Source organism: Portunus trituberculatus, chromosome 18 (assembly GCF_017591435.1).
Source record: "Portunus trituberculatus isolate SZX2019 chromosome 18, ASM1759143v1, whole genome shotgun sequence".
Classification (NCBI taxonomy): domain Eukaryota; kingdom Metazoa; phylum Arthropoda; class Malacostraca; order Decapoda; family Portunidae; genus Portunus; species Portunus trituberculatus.
The window spans coordinates 15540986-15558485 of NC_059272.1; the positions used below are offsets into that span (position 1 = coordinate 15540986).

At 37.8% G+C, this 17500-nt stretch overlaps 2 protein-coding genes across 2 annotated transcripts in view; both read left to right on the plus strand.

Annotated features, from left to right (window-relative positions):
- Positions 1-6695: 6695 nt before the first annotated feature.
- Positions 6696-12207, plus strand: LOC123505723 (28S ribosomal protein S31, mitochondrial-like). The gene is made up of 7 exons (XM_045257373.1): positions 6696-6846; positions 7892-8213; positions 9043-9154; positions 9347-9482; positions 10129-10299; positions 10655-10881; positions 11777-12207. The coding sequence occupies exons 1-7, from the start codon at positions 6794-6796 to the stop codon at positions 12013-12015; spliced, it is 1260 nt and encodes a 419-aa protein (XP_045113308.1). The 5' UTR covers positions 6696-6793; the 3' UTR covers positions 12016-12207.
- Positions 12208-15726: 3519 nt separating this feature from the next.
- The window catches only part of LOC123505798 (titin-like), a 16097-nt gene continuing 14323 nt past the window's right edge, over positions 15727-17500 (plus strand). Inside the window, exon 1 of the mRNA XM_045257518.1 lies at positions 15727-15932. The gene's annotated coding sequence lies outside the window, so the exon portion shown is untranslated. The remainder of the gene's footprint in view (positions 15933-17500) is intronic.

The following is a 17500-nucleotide window of genomic DNA, read 5'->3' on the forward strand; positions in this document are numbered from 1 at the left end:
CTTACCTTGGAACAAAGAAGAGAAAGAGGAGATTTAATACAGGTTTATAAACTGTTGAACGGACTGGATGAAGTGGATAATGAGCAAATGATGTTGAGAGAGGAAAACTTAAATAGAACTACGAGATCACACAGTAAAAAGATAGCCAAGGGAATATGCTTGAAGGATGTGAAGAAATATAGTTTCCCACAAAGATGTGTGGAGGTGTGGAATGGTTTGAGTGAGGAGGTGGTGTCAGCGAGGAGTGTGCATAGTTTTAAAGGAAAGTTGGATGTGTGTTGATATGGAGACGGAGCCACATGAGTATGATACCCAGGCCCTGTAAAATTACAACTAGGTGAATACACACACACACACACACACACACACACACACACACACACACACACACACACACACACACACACACACACACACACACACACTGGTTACTAAGGAAGATGTAAGGAAAATTATAAGCAATCTGGATATTAATAAATCAATGGGGCCTGATGGCATATCTGGGAGGTTACTAAATGAATGTAAGGATCAATTGTTGAACCCCGTATTTGATATTGTGGAAACCTCCATACGAACAGGATTAGTCCTGAAAGAGTGGAAAAAAGCTGACATTGTGCCTATATATAAGAATGGTAGTAGAATGGAACCGCTAAATTATAGACCAGTATCGTTGACTAGTATATTGTGCAAGGTATGTGAAGAAGTAATTAAAGCTAAGTGGAGTGAGTATCTAGAAAGTGAAAACATTCTGAGTGAAAGGCAGTTTGGTTTCAGAAAAGGAAGATCGTGTATCCAATTTATTATGTTTTTATTCAAGAGTGACTGACATACTACAACATAGAGAGGGATGGGTGGATGCTATCTACCTGGACTTGAGAAAGGCCTTTGATAAAGTACCACACAATAGACTGATGTGGAAACTAAAGATGATTGGAGGAGTAAATGATAAACTAGCAAAATGGATGGAAAATTACTTAATGGGAAGAGAAATGAGAACAGTGGTGAGAGGAAGGAAGTCCGAGTGGAAGAAGGTAACCAGTGGAGTTCCACAAGGGTCAGTGCTGGGTCCCATCATGTTTTTGATTTATGTTAATGATATGCCAGTAGGAATTGACAGTTACATGAACATGTTTGCGGACGATACTAAAATCACGAGGAGAGTAAAGAATGTGGAAGATTGTAACAAGTTACAGGAAGATTTTGATAAAATATATGAGTGGAGTAAGGAGTGGCAGATGGAATTTAATATAGACAAGACCCATGTTATGAAAATGGGAAGAAGTAGATACAGACCAAACAGGGATTACAGGCTGGGTGATGAGAAAATTAAAGAGACCAATGAGGAGAAAGACTTAGGAGTAACCGTGCAAAACACTTTGTCACCGAAGAAACACATTAACAAGATTTTTTGGAAAACATACAACATGCTTCAAAATATTGGCCTTGCATTCCACTACCTAGATGAAGGAATGATGAAGATATTATGTACCTTAATAAGACCCCAGTTAGAATATGCAGCATGTGTCTGGCATGTGAAGAAAAATGTGAAGAAGGTGGAAAGGGTACAGAGGCTGGCAACAAGGATGGTACCAGGACTCAGGGAGTTAGACTATGAGGAAAGACTGAGGAAGCTGGGGCTGACCACATTAGAAGAGAGAAGAACAAGAGGAGATATGATAACTATGTATAAATTGGTGAACAAGATTGACATACTGGACAGAGAGTTGATAAAGGTGACCACAAGTAATCATCCCCGAGGACATGGAAAAAAGCTAATAAAGGACATCTGTCTAAATGACGTGAGAAAATACAGTTTCCCGCATCGTAGCATTGATAAGTGGAATAAACTGAGCAGTGATGTCGTTGATGCGGTGTGTGTCAATCAGTTGAAAGAGAGATATGACAGGAATGGACAAGGAGACAGGTCACAGAGAGCTTAGCTCGGGCCCTGTAATACACAAATAGGTAAATACAAATAGGTAGATACACACACACATGCCCGGTAGCTCAGTGGTTAGAGCGCTGGCTTCACAAGCCAGAGGACCGGGATTCGATTCCCCGGCCGGGTGGAGATATTTAGGTGTGTCTCCTTTCACGTGTAGCCCCTGTTCACCTAGCAGTGAGTAGGTACAGGATGTAAATCGAGGAGTCGTGACCTTGTTGTCCCGGTGTGTGGTGTGTGCCTGGTCTCAGGCCTATCCGAAGATTGGAAATAATGAGCTCTGAGCTCGTTCCGTAGGGTAACATCTGGCTGTCTCGTCAGAGACTGCAGCAGATCAAACAGTGAAACACACACACACACACACACACACACACACACACACACACACACACACACCACCACCACCACCACCACCACCACCACCACCACCACCACCACCACTACTACTACTACTACTACTACTACTACTACTACTACTACTACTACTACTACTACTACTACTACTACTACTACTACTACTACCACCTCACAATTCCAATCCACATTTCTTCCTCCTATCACTACACACACACACACACACACACACACACACACACACACACACACACACACACACACACACCACCACCACTACTACTACTACTACTACTACTACTACTACTACTACTACTACTACTACTACTACTACTACTACTACTACTACCACCTCACAATTCCAATCCACATTTCTTCCTCCTATCACTACTCTTATACATTTCAGGCGGGCAACAGCAGGAAATGCAGTGGGGGAATCAGAAAATTGAAGGATAGGGAAGGAGGGACGGTGGTTGAGGGGGGGAGGAGTGTCTTAGTCCAGGTCATGGTGGGTGGTAGGCGGTCTGAACTGGAGTATACATAACCATCAACCTTATTCAACATATTATGGGCTATTTATCTATTTTGGTGGTTGAATCTAATGTTATTAAACTCTCTAGGTCTGGAAACACAGGGGAGTGTAGGCAGACATTGCTGGACTGACCTGGAGGGGAAGGCATGGCTGAGGTGCCCCTGTGGCCCAATTTTCACGTACGTAATTTATTTTAAAAATCGTCTGAAGAAAAAAGGCGCCCAGACGGGAATGCACTACATTTTTGGACGCAATAAATATATACTTTAACTAATAACCATAATATAATAACATTACCGAGTCCATTGTTTACAAAACATAATCCAATGAGTCGTCTGTATTTCAAATTAACAGTGCCAAAACACATCATAACGTCGAGAAGGAAAGCACAGCCACACTACATTATGTTACATTTTCTGAATACTAGCCCAATGAAGTAAACAAAGTCCTTGTCGTATGAATTTTTTTTTTCTATTTTGGTACCGTTAAAATTTTTTAATTCGAAAATACGAAGTTAAACAAAATTTTCTGGAATATTGTTGCTTGGATCATGTTTTTCATATTTTCTAAGTGTTATAGCTTCCATGGTATGTTTTTATGGTTTCTATAAATGTTTCGTCGTGTTTGAAGTGTGTTCCGCGCCTGTGCTGGGTAAATATGTGGCGTTTAGTGGTGTTTTATGGCGTATGTTAAAGGTTTTTTAACGCTCAAAATTTCCCATTTGGAATATTGAGATTTTTTATTTCATGGTATAAGTGGGTCTTTTTTTCATTAAATAATCGTCTGTGCTCTTTTAAGTGTGAAATTAATCTATTGAGTGAAATATGGGGACTTTGAAATGGTGTTTGGTGATGATGTAAAAAGCTCTTATTTTTCTTTATTTTTTTGCTCACGTTTCTGCTTCTTGGTCTAACTCGATGTAGAATGCCCCAAAAGATAGCTCAGACTCCGTGAAATGTGATAAAATACTCGCCAAGTGAAAATGGCTTGACTTTACAGGACGTTTTAAGAGATTTATGGGTTAAAATGTTTTTGTACTTTTATCGTACTTAATTTATAAATTTTTAAAAAACCAGTTAAGCTGGAGATATTTTGATAATTTGAAAATTTGTTTAAGTATTTATCACGTCATAAAATAACAAGCATTCGGCCGTGGCTTCGCTTTTATTAAAAGTCATTTTTGAAATCAAATTATTTACGTAATTTAGCCGAGTCATTCCCGCTCCCGTTCTCTCGGATGACCACGGCCCAGATGGTGACTCATCATAGCCTCAGGCTGGCGCCTCTTTTTTCCAAGCCCGCAGTTCGTCAATATTTTGCCTAATATGTAGTGATTTTTAAGTGTTTTCGTATGTTTTTAGTTTCAGGTGTGTAGATAAAAGTAGCAGAAGGAGGAAGAAAGGAGAAATAAAGGAGGATAAGGAGAAAGGGAGGAGGAAGAGGAGCAGTCAAGCCACAATACTTAAGTCACCCTTCATTTCCTTAATATTTTATCTAATATCTAGTGTTTTGATGCCTTTCTAGGCTCAGACGTGTAGATGGAAGCAATAGGAGGAAGAACTAGAAACAATAGAGGAGGATGAAGAAGAAATAAGAAATAAAGGTTGAATAGGAGAAGCAGCCAAGGTGTAATATTTTAGGTAAGTGTCCCTTATAATCCTAACGTTCTTTATAATGCATACTGTTGGTTTTAGGATACATTTGGGGTATTTTAATCTGGTTTATTAGTGCTGCAGGGATGTTAAAAGTGTGTTTTAGGGTGCATTTCGTGTGTTTTAGTGATGTGAACCTTTGAATGTTGGTGTGGGAGTGTAATTTTGTTGTTTGTCTGTTACTTGTATTTAAAGGAAAGACGGAGAGCTTTGCTGAGCAGGATTGTTGCAATTTACTGCTAGGGTTTCTCTCTCTCTCTTGAAACACCATTTTGTTCATTTAAATTTACCCTAAGATAGTCTAAACCATGAATAATAGTGGTGTTAAAATACAAGTCCATCATCTCACTCACACAATGCAATGCTGGCAGATAGACCTAGAGACCACCCTCGCACGGAAGAACAACGACTTGTGTGCCTCAGACAGTCAGTTTTCCTACGGTGGTGTCAATGGCACCCAGAAGCAGTGCATGTGTGACGGCTTCAGTGACTACTGCAGTAATGGATAGGTGAGGAGAAGGCCTTGCTTTTGTCACTCTGGCACGCAAGGCTTAACTCATGCCCTGAACTCCATTGTTTCATACAAAAGTTGCAGGTTTTCTTACATTGTATACAGTATAAAAAAAAAAATCACAACTTGACAGTATTGAAGCAAATGCCTTTCTTGTGGCAGGATGAGTTTATGCAGCTGTGTGGCATTGACGAGTGCCGGGAGAAGAATGTCGGGTGTGTGTGAGCCCCTTTGCATCAACACTCGAGAGTCATACTACTGGCAGTGCCGGCCATGCAGGGTACACACTCGTCAGGAAGTTCAACTGTGAATGAAGGTGAGGCCTGACTGGACTGTCACTGTCACTCTACGGTCTCTCTTCTTAAACGTCTCAGCCCTTCACCTCTACACTAAAGAAGTTAGTGTGGTTTAGGGGTAACCAGAACCATAGCTTCACAGGTATTACAGATGAACCTGACTTGTAGGCAGGAAGGCAGCCGGCCAGCAAGTGACCTGCGCTTTTTTTTTTTTTTTTTTTTTTTTGGCCATTACCCTGGCATGGGTATTGGGCCATTTTTGCCATTTTTATTTTCAAGTTTTTATTTCATTTTGTTATTTATATATACAATTTATTTACTTTATGTAGTTTTTTTATCATTATATATATATATATATATATATATATATATATATATATATATATATATATATATATATATATATATATATATATATATATATATATATATATATATATATATATATATATATATATATATATATATATATATATATATATATATATATATATATATATATATATATATATATATATATATATATATATATATATATATATATATATATATATATATATATATATATATATATATATATATATATATATATATATATATATATATATATATATATATATATATATATATATATATTTTTTTTTTTTTTTTTTTTTTTTTTTTTTTTTATATAACAAAATACAACATTGTACACTCACTCAGAATTCCATATACGCTTCATTCACACAGGGACCCTACTCCTAACTCAAAACTATTGTCCTTTGTCAGGGCATGGGGAAGGGAGGGATAAATCACAAGTACACAGGGTGGCTACGTAGCATCACTACGTATTGCTTATATACATGAAAGGGAAAACATTCACATCATATCACGCAAATCTGCGCTGCTCTGACCGGACTATATATACGGTAGGATAGGTGACGGTGAACAGGCGTGTTAATTCAAGCTTAGGGTACTTCGTTGGTAATAACAATCCAATGATAATCTTAACTCGTAGGCGAACACTCGGCAGTTTGTACATAAAAACCCTATTACTATATTTACAGTTTTACACCACAGTACCACCTTTTAACCTTTAGCTTATAACAGCTGCCATGAAAAAAATATATATATTTCACTCCTGTTATAGGTAGGAAAACTGTTTTACCAAGAAGGTGGCCGACTACGATTGCCAATTTTGATATGAACACAAACTTCAAGTTCACTCTGGCCCTTGTCACTTGCCAATTTTGATATGAACACAAACTTCAAGTTCACTCTGGTCCTTGTCACTTGCCAATTTTGATATGAACACAAACTTCAAATTCACTCTGGCCCTTGTCACTTGCCATTAACGATCTCTCTCTCTCTCTCTCTCTCTCTGGTGATCGTCGGAAAGAATTGTTTTTTTTTTTTCTTTCAACGGCTCTCTCTCTCTCTCTCTCTCTCTCTCTCTCTCTGCGGCGCTGCCTGTACAATCAAGATCAGGACCACTAGCACTGGGAGTCTGGGATCATAAACAATATCATGGCTGTTCTGTTCCGGTCGCCTTTCATCCAAGCATTGCTGCCAGTATCAAGGTGTGTCACGTTTGCTGTCCTTGATTGTATTCTGATCTTGTGTTAAGATTAGTCATTATTTGTAATAGGTCTGTTCCTCCCATCTCTCCTTCCATCCCCTAAAATTGTTACACAAGCTTGGCACCTGGTGGAAAGGCGAGGTTTTAGGGTGGGGGAAGCCTAATTGGGCCACATTTATACATTCATGACAAGTTTAAAGATGAGATAACATATTTTGAAAACTGAGGAAACGTCTAGCTTCATCTGACTTTCATTCAACTTACTAATCCAACCGGTTGCTTTCCATATCAGTTACGTTAGGCCTGGCTCGGCTAGATTGATTCAGTCAGGTAAATTTGGTTGGTAAATATTGACAAGAGGTCCTTCCTTCGCCAAGTACGGTAGTTTGTCTCCTTAGACTTTTCTGACAAGTCAGAATTTGAGCTGTATTATTATTCTGAACCAATTAAACCAAAATACACAATTTGAGGTCACCTAACTTAAGCTAATCTAAATTAACTTGAACTTCATGTAACTGTTTTTGGCGCTATGTGTTGATTATCAAAAGTATCAATATGAGTTAGTAATAGCCAAGTATGTGAAAAATAAAAAATTAATAGACATGAAGCACAGTGAGTATATTAAGACAACATGCAGTCATGTAATGCACTACTGACAAGGACCGATGGTAAACATTAACCATTTGGTTATGGAATAGAATGGTTTCATTAGATTAGGTTAGGTGATGATTTGTGACAGCAGATTGGCAGTCATTGGACGTGAAGGTTACTGCTGGATTGCTTATTTATGAAAAATAAACTATTTCATTTTGGTATACTTTGGTCTCTTTTGTATTAGTCTGCTTTTTGTTTTTATTGCAAATCATTTGCTTTTAAGATATGGTGTCAACACACACACACACACACACACACACACACACACACACACACACACACACACACACACACATACATACATACATACACACACACACACACACACACACTTATGTGTGTGTGTGGGCAGTCAGTGAAGAGTACTCCTTTTTTCCAATTTGGTCCTCTAGGTTAGCGGCACAACCAGCATGTCTGACTCGACCACTTTGCCGAAAGCCACCAGAAGATGGTGAGCAGGGTGGTGATGCCAGACCTGCTACCACTGTCAAGAATGGTGATGCTGAAGAAAAATCACTTAAATCTCAGAATGTGGAAACCAAGATAGAAGACCAAAAGCCACTCCAGGAGGCAGAGGGAGAGAAAACTGAAGAGTCTCAATTACATGTCTTAAAACATGAGTCCACTGTAGAAGAGGGAGTGGTTGCAGAGAAACAAGGCAAGAAGACATCAAGACAGAAGAAACTACATGATCTTCTTTCATCTTTGGCTAGTGTGAGAACACCTGTGTTTTCATAGGCTATTTTAATTTAACTCACAGAACTGGCATTAAAGCTTAATGTTGATTTTGAAGGGATTGATGACATTGTATTTACTCATCCTTTTTATCTACCATCTACTACCTTGTATCCTCAGGGAGTCTGCTCACTCACTTCCTATCCTGGCACCACCTTCATATCTTTCCTTTACCTCCTTCTTTCTTTCAAGTGACCTCCATTTCCTAAAATGACCATCATTTTGTACTCATATGTACATTTCTTTCCTAAAACTTAAACAGTACCTTATCTTTTTTATTTGGCCACTTTATTTTTATTTATTTATTTTTTTCTAATTACATACCTCACCACTCTATGATTATCTTTATTTGCACATGATTACATGCAGCATCATTCAAATATTTTTCTATATTTTCAATCTATGTGCTCCTCTCAGATAGCTAATTTCTATATCATCAACTTGTGGTTGCTGCACCATCTCCTAGCTATATCTGAATCTCTCATTATAAGTCATGTTGGCAGGAGAGTACTGTTCTTGAGGTCCTGCTAACAGTAAATTCTGCTGATAGATTTTGCTTGATGAGTTCCACTTTTCATGTTTCTATATAGCTATAGCTAATGTGTCATTATGTGATAATTAGTACATGATAGTACATGATACTTGCCAGTGCCAAATTTCATTGATAACCTAGTCTCTTGTTGTCTCTAGTATTCACAAATATAGATATATATGTTCATGTTTTATTAGTGTTATTGAATTATAGGTGTGCTTAGTGATCATTTCAAATACTTCAAATGTGTTATATTGAGAATCTTTCAATTTCCAGGTTGACCCCATTCCTGTGGAACCTCAAGTGCAATTGTCACGTCCCAAAACTCGGAGGAAGGCCAAAGCTGCAGCAAAAGACAAACCATCCCCAGTGGCAGACCCTAACATTGGTGAGAACTGTACTTGTGCTTTAATTACCATAGGTATCTCATTACCTTGTTATTGTTCATATATCGTAACCTTGAAATTTTTGCATGCTGCATTGGTTAATATTTAAAAGTGAGATATTCTGCTTCCATGACACTGTTCTAAATATGCTGCAACTCCTTTAATACTAATGAAATATGGGATAATTTTTTCAGAACCTGAGCTTGTTTTAGCGACCAAGGAAGTGGCTAAAAGTCTCGGTGGGGATGTGAAGGAAACTGAGTCTGAGCTTCTGTCCACCTTACGCCTCCACTCTGCAGAGACCACAACTAGCTCTGCCCCATCTCTCAGGTGAGTGTTGATGCACAATGATGCTCTGATATCTGTTTGTGATTGGATTGATACCATTTGTGGTGACAATATATAATAGCATTCTTCACTACCTTCAGCTGACAATGCATTGTACTACTGAATCTTCTTTTTTGTTTCATTATTGTTCTGTTTGTGAAGTATAAAATAACAACACTCAAAGCACCATGATAGTGATCAGTCTGAGTCTTCTGTTGGAAAAATTTGCTTATCTTTTGAAGCTTCTTTGATTCTGACTTACATTTTGGCTGGCTGGAGTTATATTCTGTTAGACCAGACCTATGAATGAGCCATTATGATACTAGTCTTTAGTCAAGGATTGATGTAAAATAAAGACAAGTAATGCACGTCTCTTCACACAGTTTTACTGCAGTGTTAGTGTTCAATAAAGCACTTGATCTATTAAGACAGAGCACTGTTATTCAGAATCTGGAAAAGAATATTTATTTAAATTCATGTTCACCAAATTTTGTATAAGTTTTACTTATTCATGTGAATTCTTGATTGTATGTAGTAATACTGTACTAAGTAACTTTTAATGAAAATACATTTGTAGCTTTAGTTTTATCCTATTTGGTAAATTTCCTTGTTCCACTGATGTTAATGGCTATGCATGCTCTCTGTACAGTGAATTGTTTGTGGGTATGAAGGTAGAGAGAAAGCCACGACCAGGGGTGGAGAAAGTACCACCCCATCTTCCTTCTGGTAATGAGATCAGCCAAGGGTATGACACTGACCCAAGAGACCAGCCCCGGCCCCGCAAGCCCTACACTCAGCTTCGAGACTCATCTATGCCGAGGTTTGTTGAGAGAGGTATATTCTTCACACTTGAGATATCTGCTTATGCTCCCTTCCTTTGATTATTTCAGGACTACCCAAAACTGAAAGATAAGTTTCTTGAAACCTATGTCTTGAAAAGTTCAAGTCATATGAAAGGGGAAATACAGAAGCAGGCAGAAAATTGCAGAGCTCACCAGTAGAACAGACAAAAGACTGATTAACTTTCTGTACAAAGATGGACAGAACATGAGTGGTGGAAAGCAGAAAGTGATGTGCAGCTGGGTAGCTGGTCCACACTTCTCAACATGTTATACATTGTACATTCTAGATATACTGAGTTGCCTTATTTTTTATACACCACATTCTATTTTCAGGGCTCATGTTGATCTGTTTGGAGGTGAGCCTTTAGGGATATTTAAGAAAGGGGACAAAGATACTCCTGGACCTGCTACTCCAGTATCAGTGTTGCCCACTTGGGAGAGGTTGTACCAACATGAGCTGGAGCAGAGTATGCAGCATCCTCCTAACAATGCCTTTGTGGAGATGATACAGTGGACTAACCAGGGCAAGCTGTGGACCTTCCCCATTGATAATGAAGCAGGTACTGTTATCTCAACATTAACTTGCTGTAAAGTAAATAGATATACGAATTATTCAAGAAAACAGCCCTTATACTAAGTCTTCCAAATTTTCAGTCCTTGCCTCTTAACCCCTTCAATACTGATATGCATTTTTACCTTGATTTTGTGGATATGATTAGACTAGTTTATTTGCATTAGGAAGGATCTATGGAGGTCAAAAGAATACTGGCTGCAGCAGTCTTCACTATTCTAATCACAATGTGTTTCTGAAGCTGTATGAAATTGCCAAATAGTAGATAACCAGAATGAATATGAAAACGTGTCCTGGTACTGAAGAGATTAATATTGAATAATTTCTTGGAAGATGTGTGTATTTTAGTATTAGGCAGTATGTATTTTAGTACTAAGCAGTGTTTTAATTCATTTCATACAACCTCATCAATATATTGCCAATAACAATAGGATTTTTTTTTCTTGGGAATGAATTAATCATTTTCCCTTTACTTCTAATGGAAAAAAAAGGGTTTTATATACATCCTGTTTGGTATAAGTCCAATGATCTTAAACAGATTAAGGACTTATACCGAGGTAACACTATATATATGTATAAATAAAAAGATGCAATAAAAAAATAGTAGCAGGGAAAGGTTGGTAGAAAGTTAAGGTAAAAAAATATTTATGTAAGAGAGGTGTTGATGAAAGGGGAGGGTGTAAACAAGGAAGTGTTTGGATAGATAGAGGTAGTGGTTGTTTTTGTCCTTTGAGTACACCAGAGAAAGAAAGAGGTAGATTTTGCTTGAATATAATGCTCTTATAATTGGTGAGTCTTTTTGCTATTTTCTGTCTTGTTTTCTTTGTTCATATCACCAACCACACATGAATAATTTCTTACACCCTTCTTTCATCTCTGAGCAGGTTTGGTGGAGGAAATGAAAGTGGGATTCCATGAGCATGTGTTCCTTGAGAGACACTTGGAAGGATGGTGTCCAAAACGTGGCCCCATCAGACACTTCATGGAGCTGGTTTGCACCGGACTTTCCAAGAATCCTTATCTAACTGTGGAACGAAAACAAGCACATATTGAATGGTACAAGAATTATTTCAGCCAAAAAGAGGACTTACTTAAAGAGTTGGGAGCTATAGAGGTTTCATAAATGCATTTGGATAAGGCTGAGTATGTCAAGGCAAGTTGCCATTCATGTTTTTGTTGTAGAATTTTATTATTGTAAATTTCAGGTCTTATGAACATGGGATGCATAAATTTATTTATTTGTTTATTCCCATTGAATCTACTAGCAGATACAGTAAATGTCCAAAGACTTTGTAAATAATCAGAGTATTTGATATATTATTGTTTTTATTTCCCTGCAATACCTTGCCTTGTTCTTTCTTTAATGGCCTTTTGTAGGCCTTTGCAGCACATGGAGGGTGGCTCTTAATGACAAGAAATAGGGATTGCTTGTAGCAACACAAAGAGATTCACTTAAACCCAAGCAATGCTTACTTATAATAATGGAAAAAATATTAGCTTGTGTTAGTAGAGAAATTGAACTTTTGAGAGTGAAAATAATGTGATAGAAATGTCTTTTTAAAACTGGTTTATTATATGAAGAAAAGTTTTAAGAATTGAATTACATAGAGCATTTATGTAGCTATGGAAGGATTTGGAGTATGTGACAATGGTTAGTGTGTGACTTTTACTATGCTCTTCTTTCATTAACTCTGCTGAATTAAGTATTCCATATTTTTCTTTATTGAAAGTGTGTACTCTGCTCTCATAATTTATGAGAACTGCTTTCATTACAGATAACTTTCCTATCATGGTACGCTCGTTTTGGCCAATAATACCTGCAACAGTCTGGTGAGCAACAAAATTTGTAAAAGTGTATTAGTCATAACCAGGATTGAGTTCCTTGAAACAGTTGTGAATAGACTGATAAAGAGAAAATTGACACCAGATCTTCACACTAAGCTGGTAATTATTGTATGTTCTTGACACATTATGCAGTCAGTGACTGGTGTGGCATAAGGTATGGGTCCCCAAAAATCCCATGGCCCCTTGGACAATGCACCAGCTCACCCACTCCATTTCAGTTGGCCTGAGTGTGACATGTCATTAACTTCTTGTAGTAATTCCTATCCAATATTGGTAAAATAATTCTTTTGAATTATTTCCCGTAAAATATGTTGCATCGTGCAGGATACAGCATCTTGAGAGGTGTGGATGGAAGGGTTAGGTTAGGCCAATGATAAGAGTGGTGTGTGAAAGGGAAATCATATTAAGTTAAAGAGCTGACAAATAACAGTGGTTGTGGCAAAATACTTCAGCAAGTGAAAATGAAGATAGAAAGAAAAGAGAGAAAGTGATGAAAGGTATTCTTAGTTTTCAAGAATATGAAAATGGTATGAATGGATGTTTAAGATATGTGGAATAACAAATCATTATGAAAGATGTTATCATTCATTATATATTATTATTACCATTTTTATTATATTATTATTATTATAATTATTATTATTATTATTGTTACTATTATTATTATTATTATTATTATTATTATTATTATTATTATTGTTATTATTATTACTATTATCATTATTATTATTATTATTATTATTATTATTATTATTATTATTATTATTATTGCAGTTGGAGAAGAGAAGTAGTGGTAACACTAGTAACTGTAGTAGAATTATTTTTATTCAAGTTACTAATCATATCATATTTAACCTCTCTCTCTCTCTCTCTCTCTCTCTCTCTCTCTCTCTCTCTCTCTCTCTCTCTCTCTCTCTCTCTCTCTCTGGACCTAACCTCAGTTTCTCCTTTTCCTCTTTGTGTTCACCACGTCTCCCTCTCACTCAGCCCCCCCCCCCCCCAACAGCCTCTTCAGACAGTGGAGATCTTGCGTGAAAGTTGCTTAAGTGTTAGGGTTGTAAGAGTGAAGTGGTGGTGGTGGTGGTGATAATGAGTGTAGTTACAGTGAGGGTTAGCAGTAGTGACAGTGGTTGCAGTGATGACGTAAGAGTATTCACATGAGCCATTTATGTTCATTAAACAAGAAAGGAGATAGGGAGATGTAGAAATATTCATTGTTTTCAAACAGACCAATAGTAAATTAGTGAAACATCGTGGGTTAAGTTAGTAGTGATATGCACAGCGCAATCATATGAATCTAAAGAGAAAAGGTATATTGGATAATGAAAAATAGGCCATTATGAACTCAACACATTTACACCACAATACAAATAGGTAACCAAATATATTCGCATTCATATATTGAATGTAAAAGTAACAGCAGCAACAAGAACAGTGGCACAAGTCGCGGCAATATGGCTGTCACGGAATAGATTGCTATAATTAAGAATCTTGTGTCCGTATAGAAGTCAGTATTTTACCAAGATTTCACCTGATGAATGTTGTTAAGTCATCGCCAAAATCAAACACGTGCGAGGAGTAACGATGTGTTGCACTATAACTAGCCCTACTTGAAGAAAAAACATCGAAAATAATTTACAGAATCTTTATCTCATCAGGCTTACGTCTTGAACGAATTACTGAATTGTAAGAGAGAGAGAGAGAGAGAGAGAGAGAGAAGATTCATTCTCTCTCGCTACCATTCCCACTACCACCAACATCACCTCCCCATCCTGCTGCTCCTCCTCCTACTCGTGATTTCCACATTCATAATAACAACTGTTTTCGTGATTTTATCTTGTTACATTTCCCTTCCTTCGCACACTCACAAACTCACTTTCAAAACCGCGTCATATTCCACTTTCCCAAATTGTTCCTTCTCGTCTGCCCACCTGCCTCGCTGACTGATGCGGGAAACTTGCAATTTTCTTAATCCAAGCCAATCCAAACCAGCTGCTTTTTGACCAAGGGACTCCAACTTCCTGGAATATATACTGTGTTTTTGACTTTTATTCCCCGCCCGTCCGTGCGTGTGTGTGTTTGTGTGTGTGTATGTGTTTATCACCTATATCTGTCTATCAATTTAGTTTATTCGTAGAAAGGAGTTTTAAGACTTTTATTCCCAGATTTTTTTTTTTTTCTTCTTCATAAACGACACACAGGAATAAGGGTAACTGCGGATTTTGTGTGAGGTGACTACATGTCTTACTACTAGGAATTTAATGTCCCATACACTGGAAGGTGCTGTCAAGAGTACGTGATTCATATTGAAGTCTTCGGTTTAGGATTCTTTAACGTTTAGGTTCGGTGTTCGCCTTGTAGTAGTATTATATTCTCTTCGTGTTTACGGCATTCATCTCAGTTCAGCTCTCAGCCATTGCTTCCTTACGCTTTTGTTCATGATGGTCGCCTTTCGTTTTTCAAACCAGTACTACTCTTTTCGCTGTCCCAGGTGTATGAAATGATAAAAAAAAAAAATTAAAGAAGAAGAAAAACTAACTCCACTATCCGCCGGCCATCTCATTAACTACTAGAAAGGAGTTGCTTGAATAGAATTATTATGACATTAATACTTACCACAGAAAACAGTTGGTGAGGAAAGCAGTTTGCCCGGCTTAATGTGAATAAATAAACACACACACACACACACACACACACACACACAGAGAGAGAGAGAGAGAGAGAGAGAGAGAGAGATTGTAAATCCTCATTGAAAACGGAAGCATTTTAGATTATGAATTTGACAAAGCGTAGGTTAGAGAGTAGAAAATGTCCTCACGTGCTAGTTCGTCGGTATTCTCGTTGACATTATCATCTTTTCGTTACGTAGAAAGTGTTCTCTGTTTTGTGTTTAGAAAGTTCGAAGGACTGAGTAAGAACTACAGCGTATGAAGAAAAGACGCTTTTAGTGTTGCGAATGATACTTATCAGTACCTTATTACATTTCTAAGCATTATTCTCGTCAGGAGGAGAAACATCGGGAGTGGAGAGTTGAGGAGGAGGAGGAGGAGTGTCTTTACTAGGGATAGTGTTGAGAATTGCGGGGAGGAGTTTAGAGGCAGCAAAAGAACTTAAGAGGCCTGATGGTCTACACTGGACGCTGGCGGCAGTCAGTCGTGTGCCAGACGTGACTGGAAGTGGAGTGCGTGTTTACTGGTGCGTTCTCTCTCTCTCTCTCTCTCTCTCTCTCTCTCTCTCTCTTGTGTTACATAATAGTGCATTTCTAAAATTTCCAGACTATCGTATGTTTGACTGTTTATGGTACAAATCAACTTCAGTATTCTAAGCTCTTTCCAATACTCAGCCTGTGTCAATTTTCTTATGCCTCTTGCCTTTGCATGCTGACACTTCGCATGACGATTCTCCAGTAGCCAGTCTCTGAAGATATCCTTCCTCCTTCCTCCTCAGTGCAACTCTGTCTCAGTGTTATCAAGTCGAGCACTGTTTGGCGTACAATATCATACCGCGATCCTTCCGCCTCCGTCTTCGTCATTGGTGTTTCCACTCAGGTAACCTGTAGTGTCATTTTTATCTTTGCTTTATTATTTGCAAATTCGACTGAGTTTTGTTGATGTAGCTTGTTAATTCATGACACTGGGTTTTTTGGTTAAATTAAGAAATTTATGCCAAGTATATAAAAAAAAAAAAGGAAAAGAATAAGAATTACAACTTGAAAGCACAATGTTAAACACCAGAAGTAACTCAACCTCTCAGTACCAGGACACAATTTTTACCTTGATATTTATGTACGATTAGAAATTTTATTGTTATTAGGAAGGGTCTATGGAGTTTAAAAGATTAATTGCCACAGTCTTCACTGTTTAAATCCCCCACGTAAATTTCTGAAGCTGTATAAGGTCACGAAATAATAAGCAAAATTAATATGGAAACGTGTCATGGTACAAAAGGTGTTAATAGAAAAAAAAAATGTAGTACAGACGCAATATGTAAGTGTAGTGCTCGTCATAGAAGAAAACTACATGGAGAGAAGTGACATTGTGCGTTTCTTTCAGAACAGAGAGAAGTTTAAGCGTGCAGAATTAGTCGTGCAGAAAATAACTTCAGTAGTGCAGCATGGTCCTCTTGCTCAGATCCAGAAGTTGATGCTTACGTTGATAATATGCCTGTTCGTGGTGAAGGTGAGCCTTGTCTGGTCGTGGTAGCATTGTGACAGCGGTGCTCATGTCAGCCTCATGTAAACATCCAGTGCAGAGTTTTCTAAAGGACAAATCACAAATCACATTGCAAAACTGTATTATTTTATGTCTAACTAGCTGAGATCTGTTCATAGTATAAACCTTGATGACATTTTCTCTCTCTCTCTCTCTCTCTCTCTCTCTCTCTCTCTCTCTCTCTCTCTCTCTCTCTCTCTCTCTCTCTCTCTCTCTCTCTCTCTCTCTCTCTCTATTAACCCTGCCTTTCATACCGAACTTTGATTATGATTGCTAATGTGTCCGGACCAATGCAAGACACCTCTAGTTTCCAGTTCAGTACTTCAGTTTCACTTGTAGAAGCTTGTGGTTTAGTTAATGTACTCATCTTGTGATGAAATAAGGCTGAAACACTGAACAATGTACATGGACTTTCAAGTTAAGATTACATTATGACAAACTTTGAATCATAAATAGAGCGCAGTCACACCAAGGTAGCTTGCCATCTTGATGGGATCGAAGTAGAGGAAGACTCGTGTAGCGCACCTTTTCCCTCCTTAGCGTCGCCCGCCT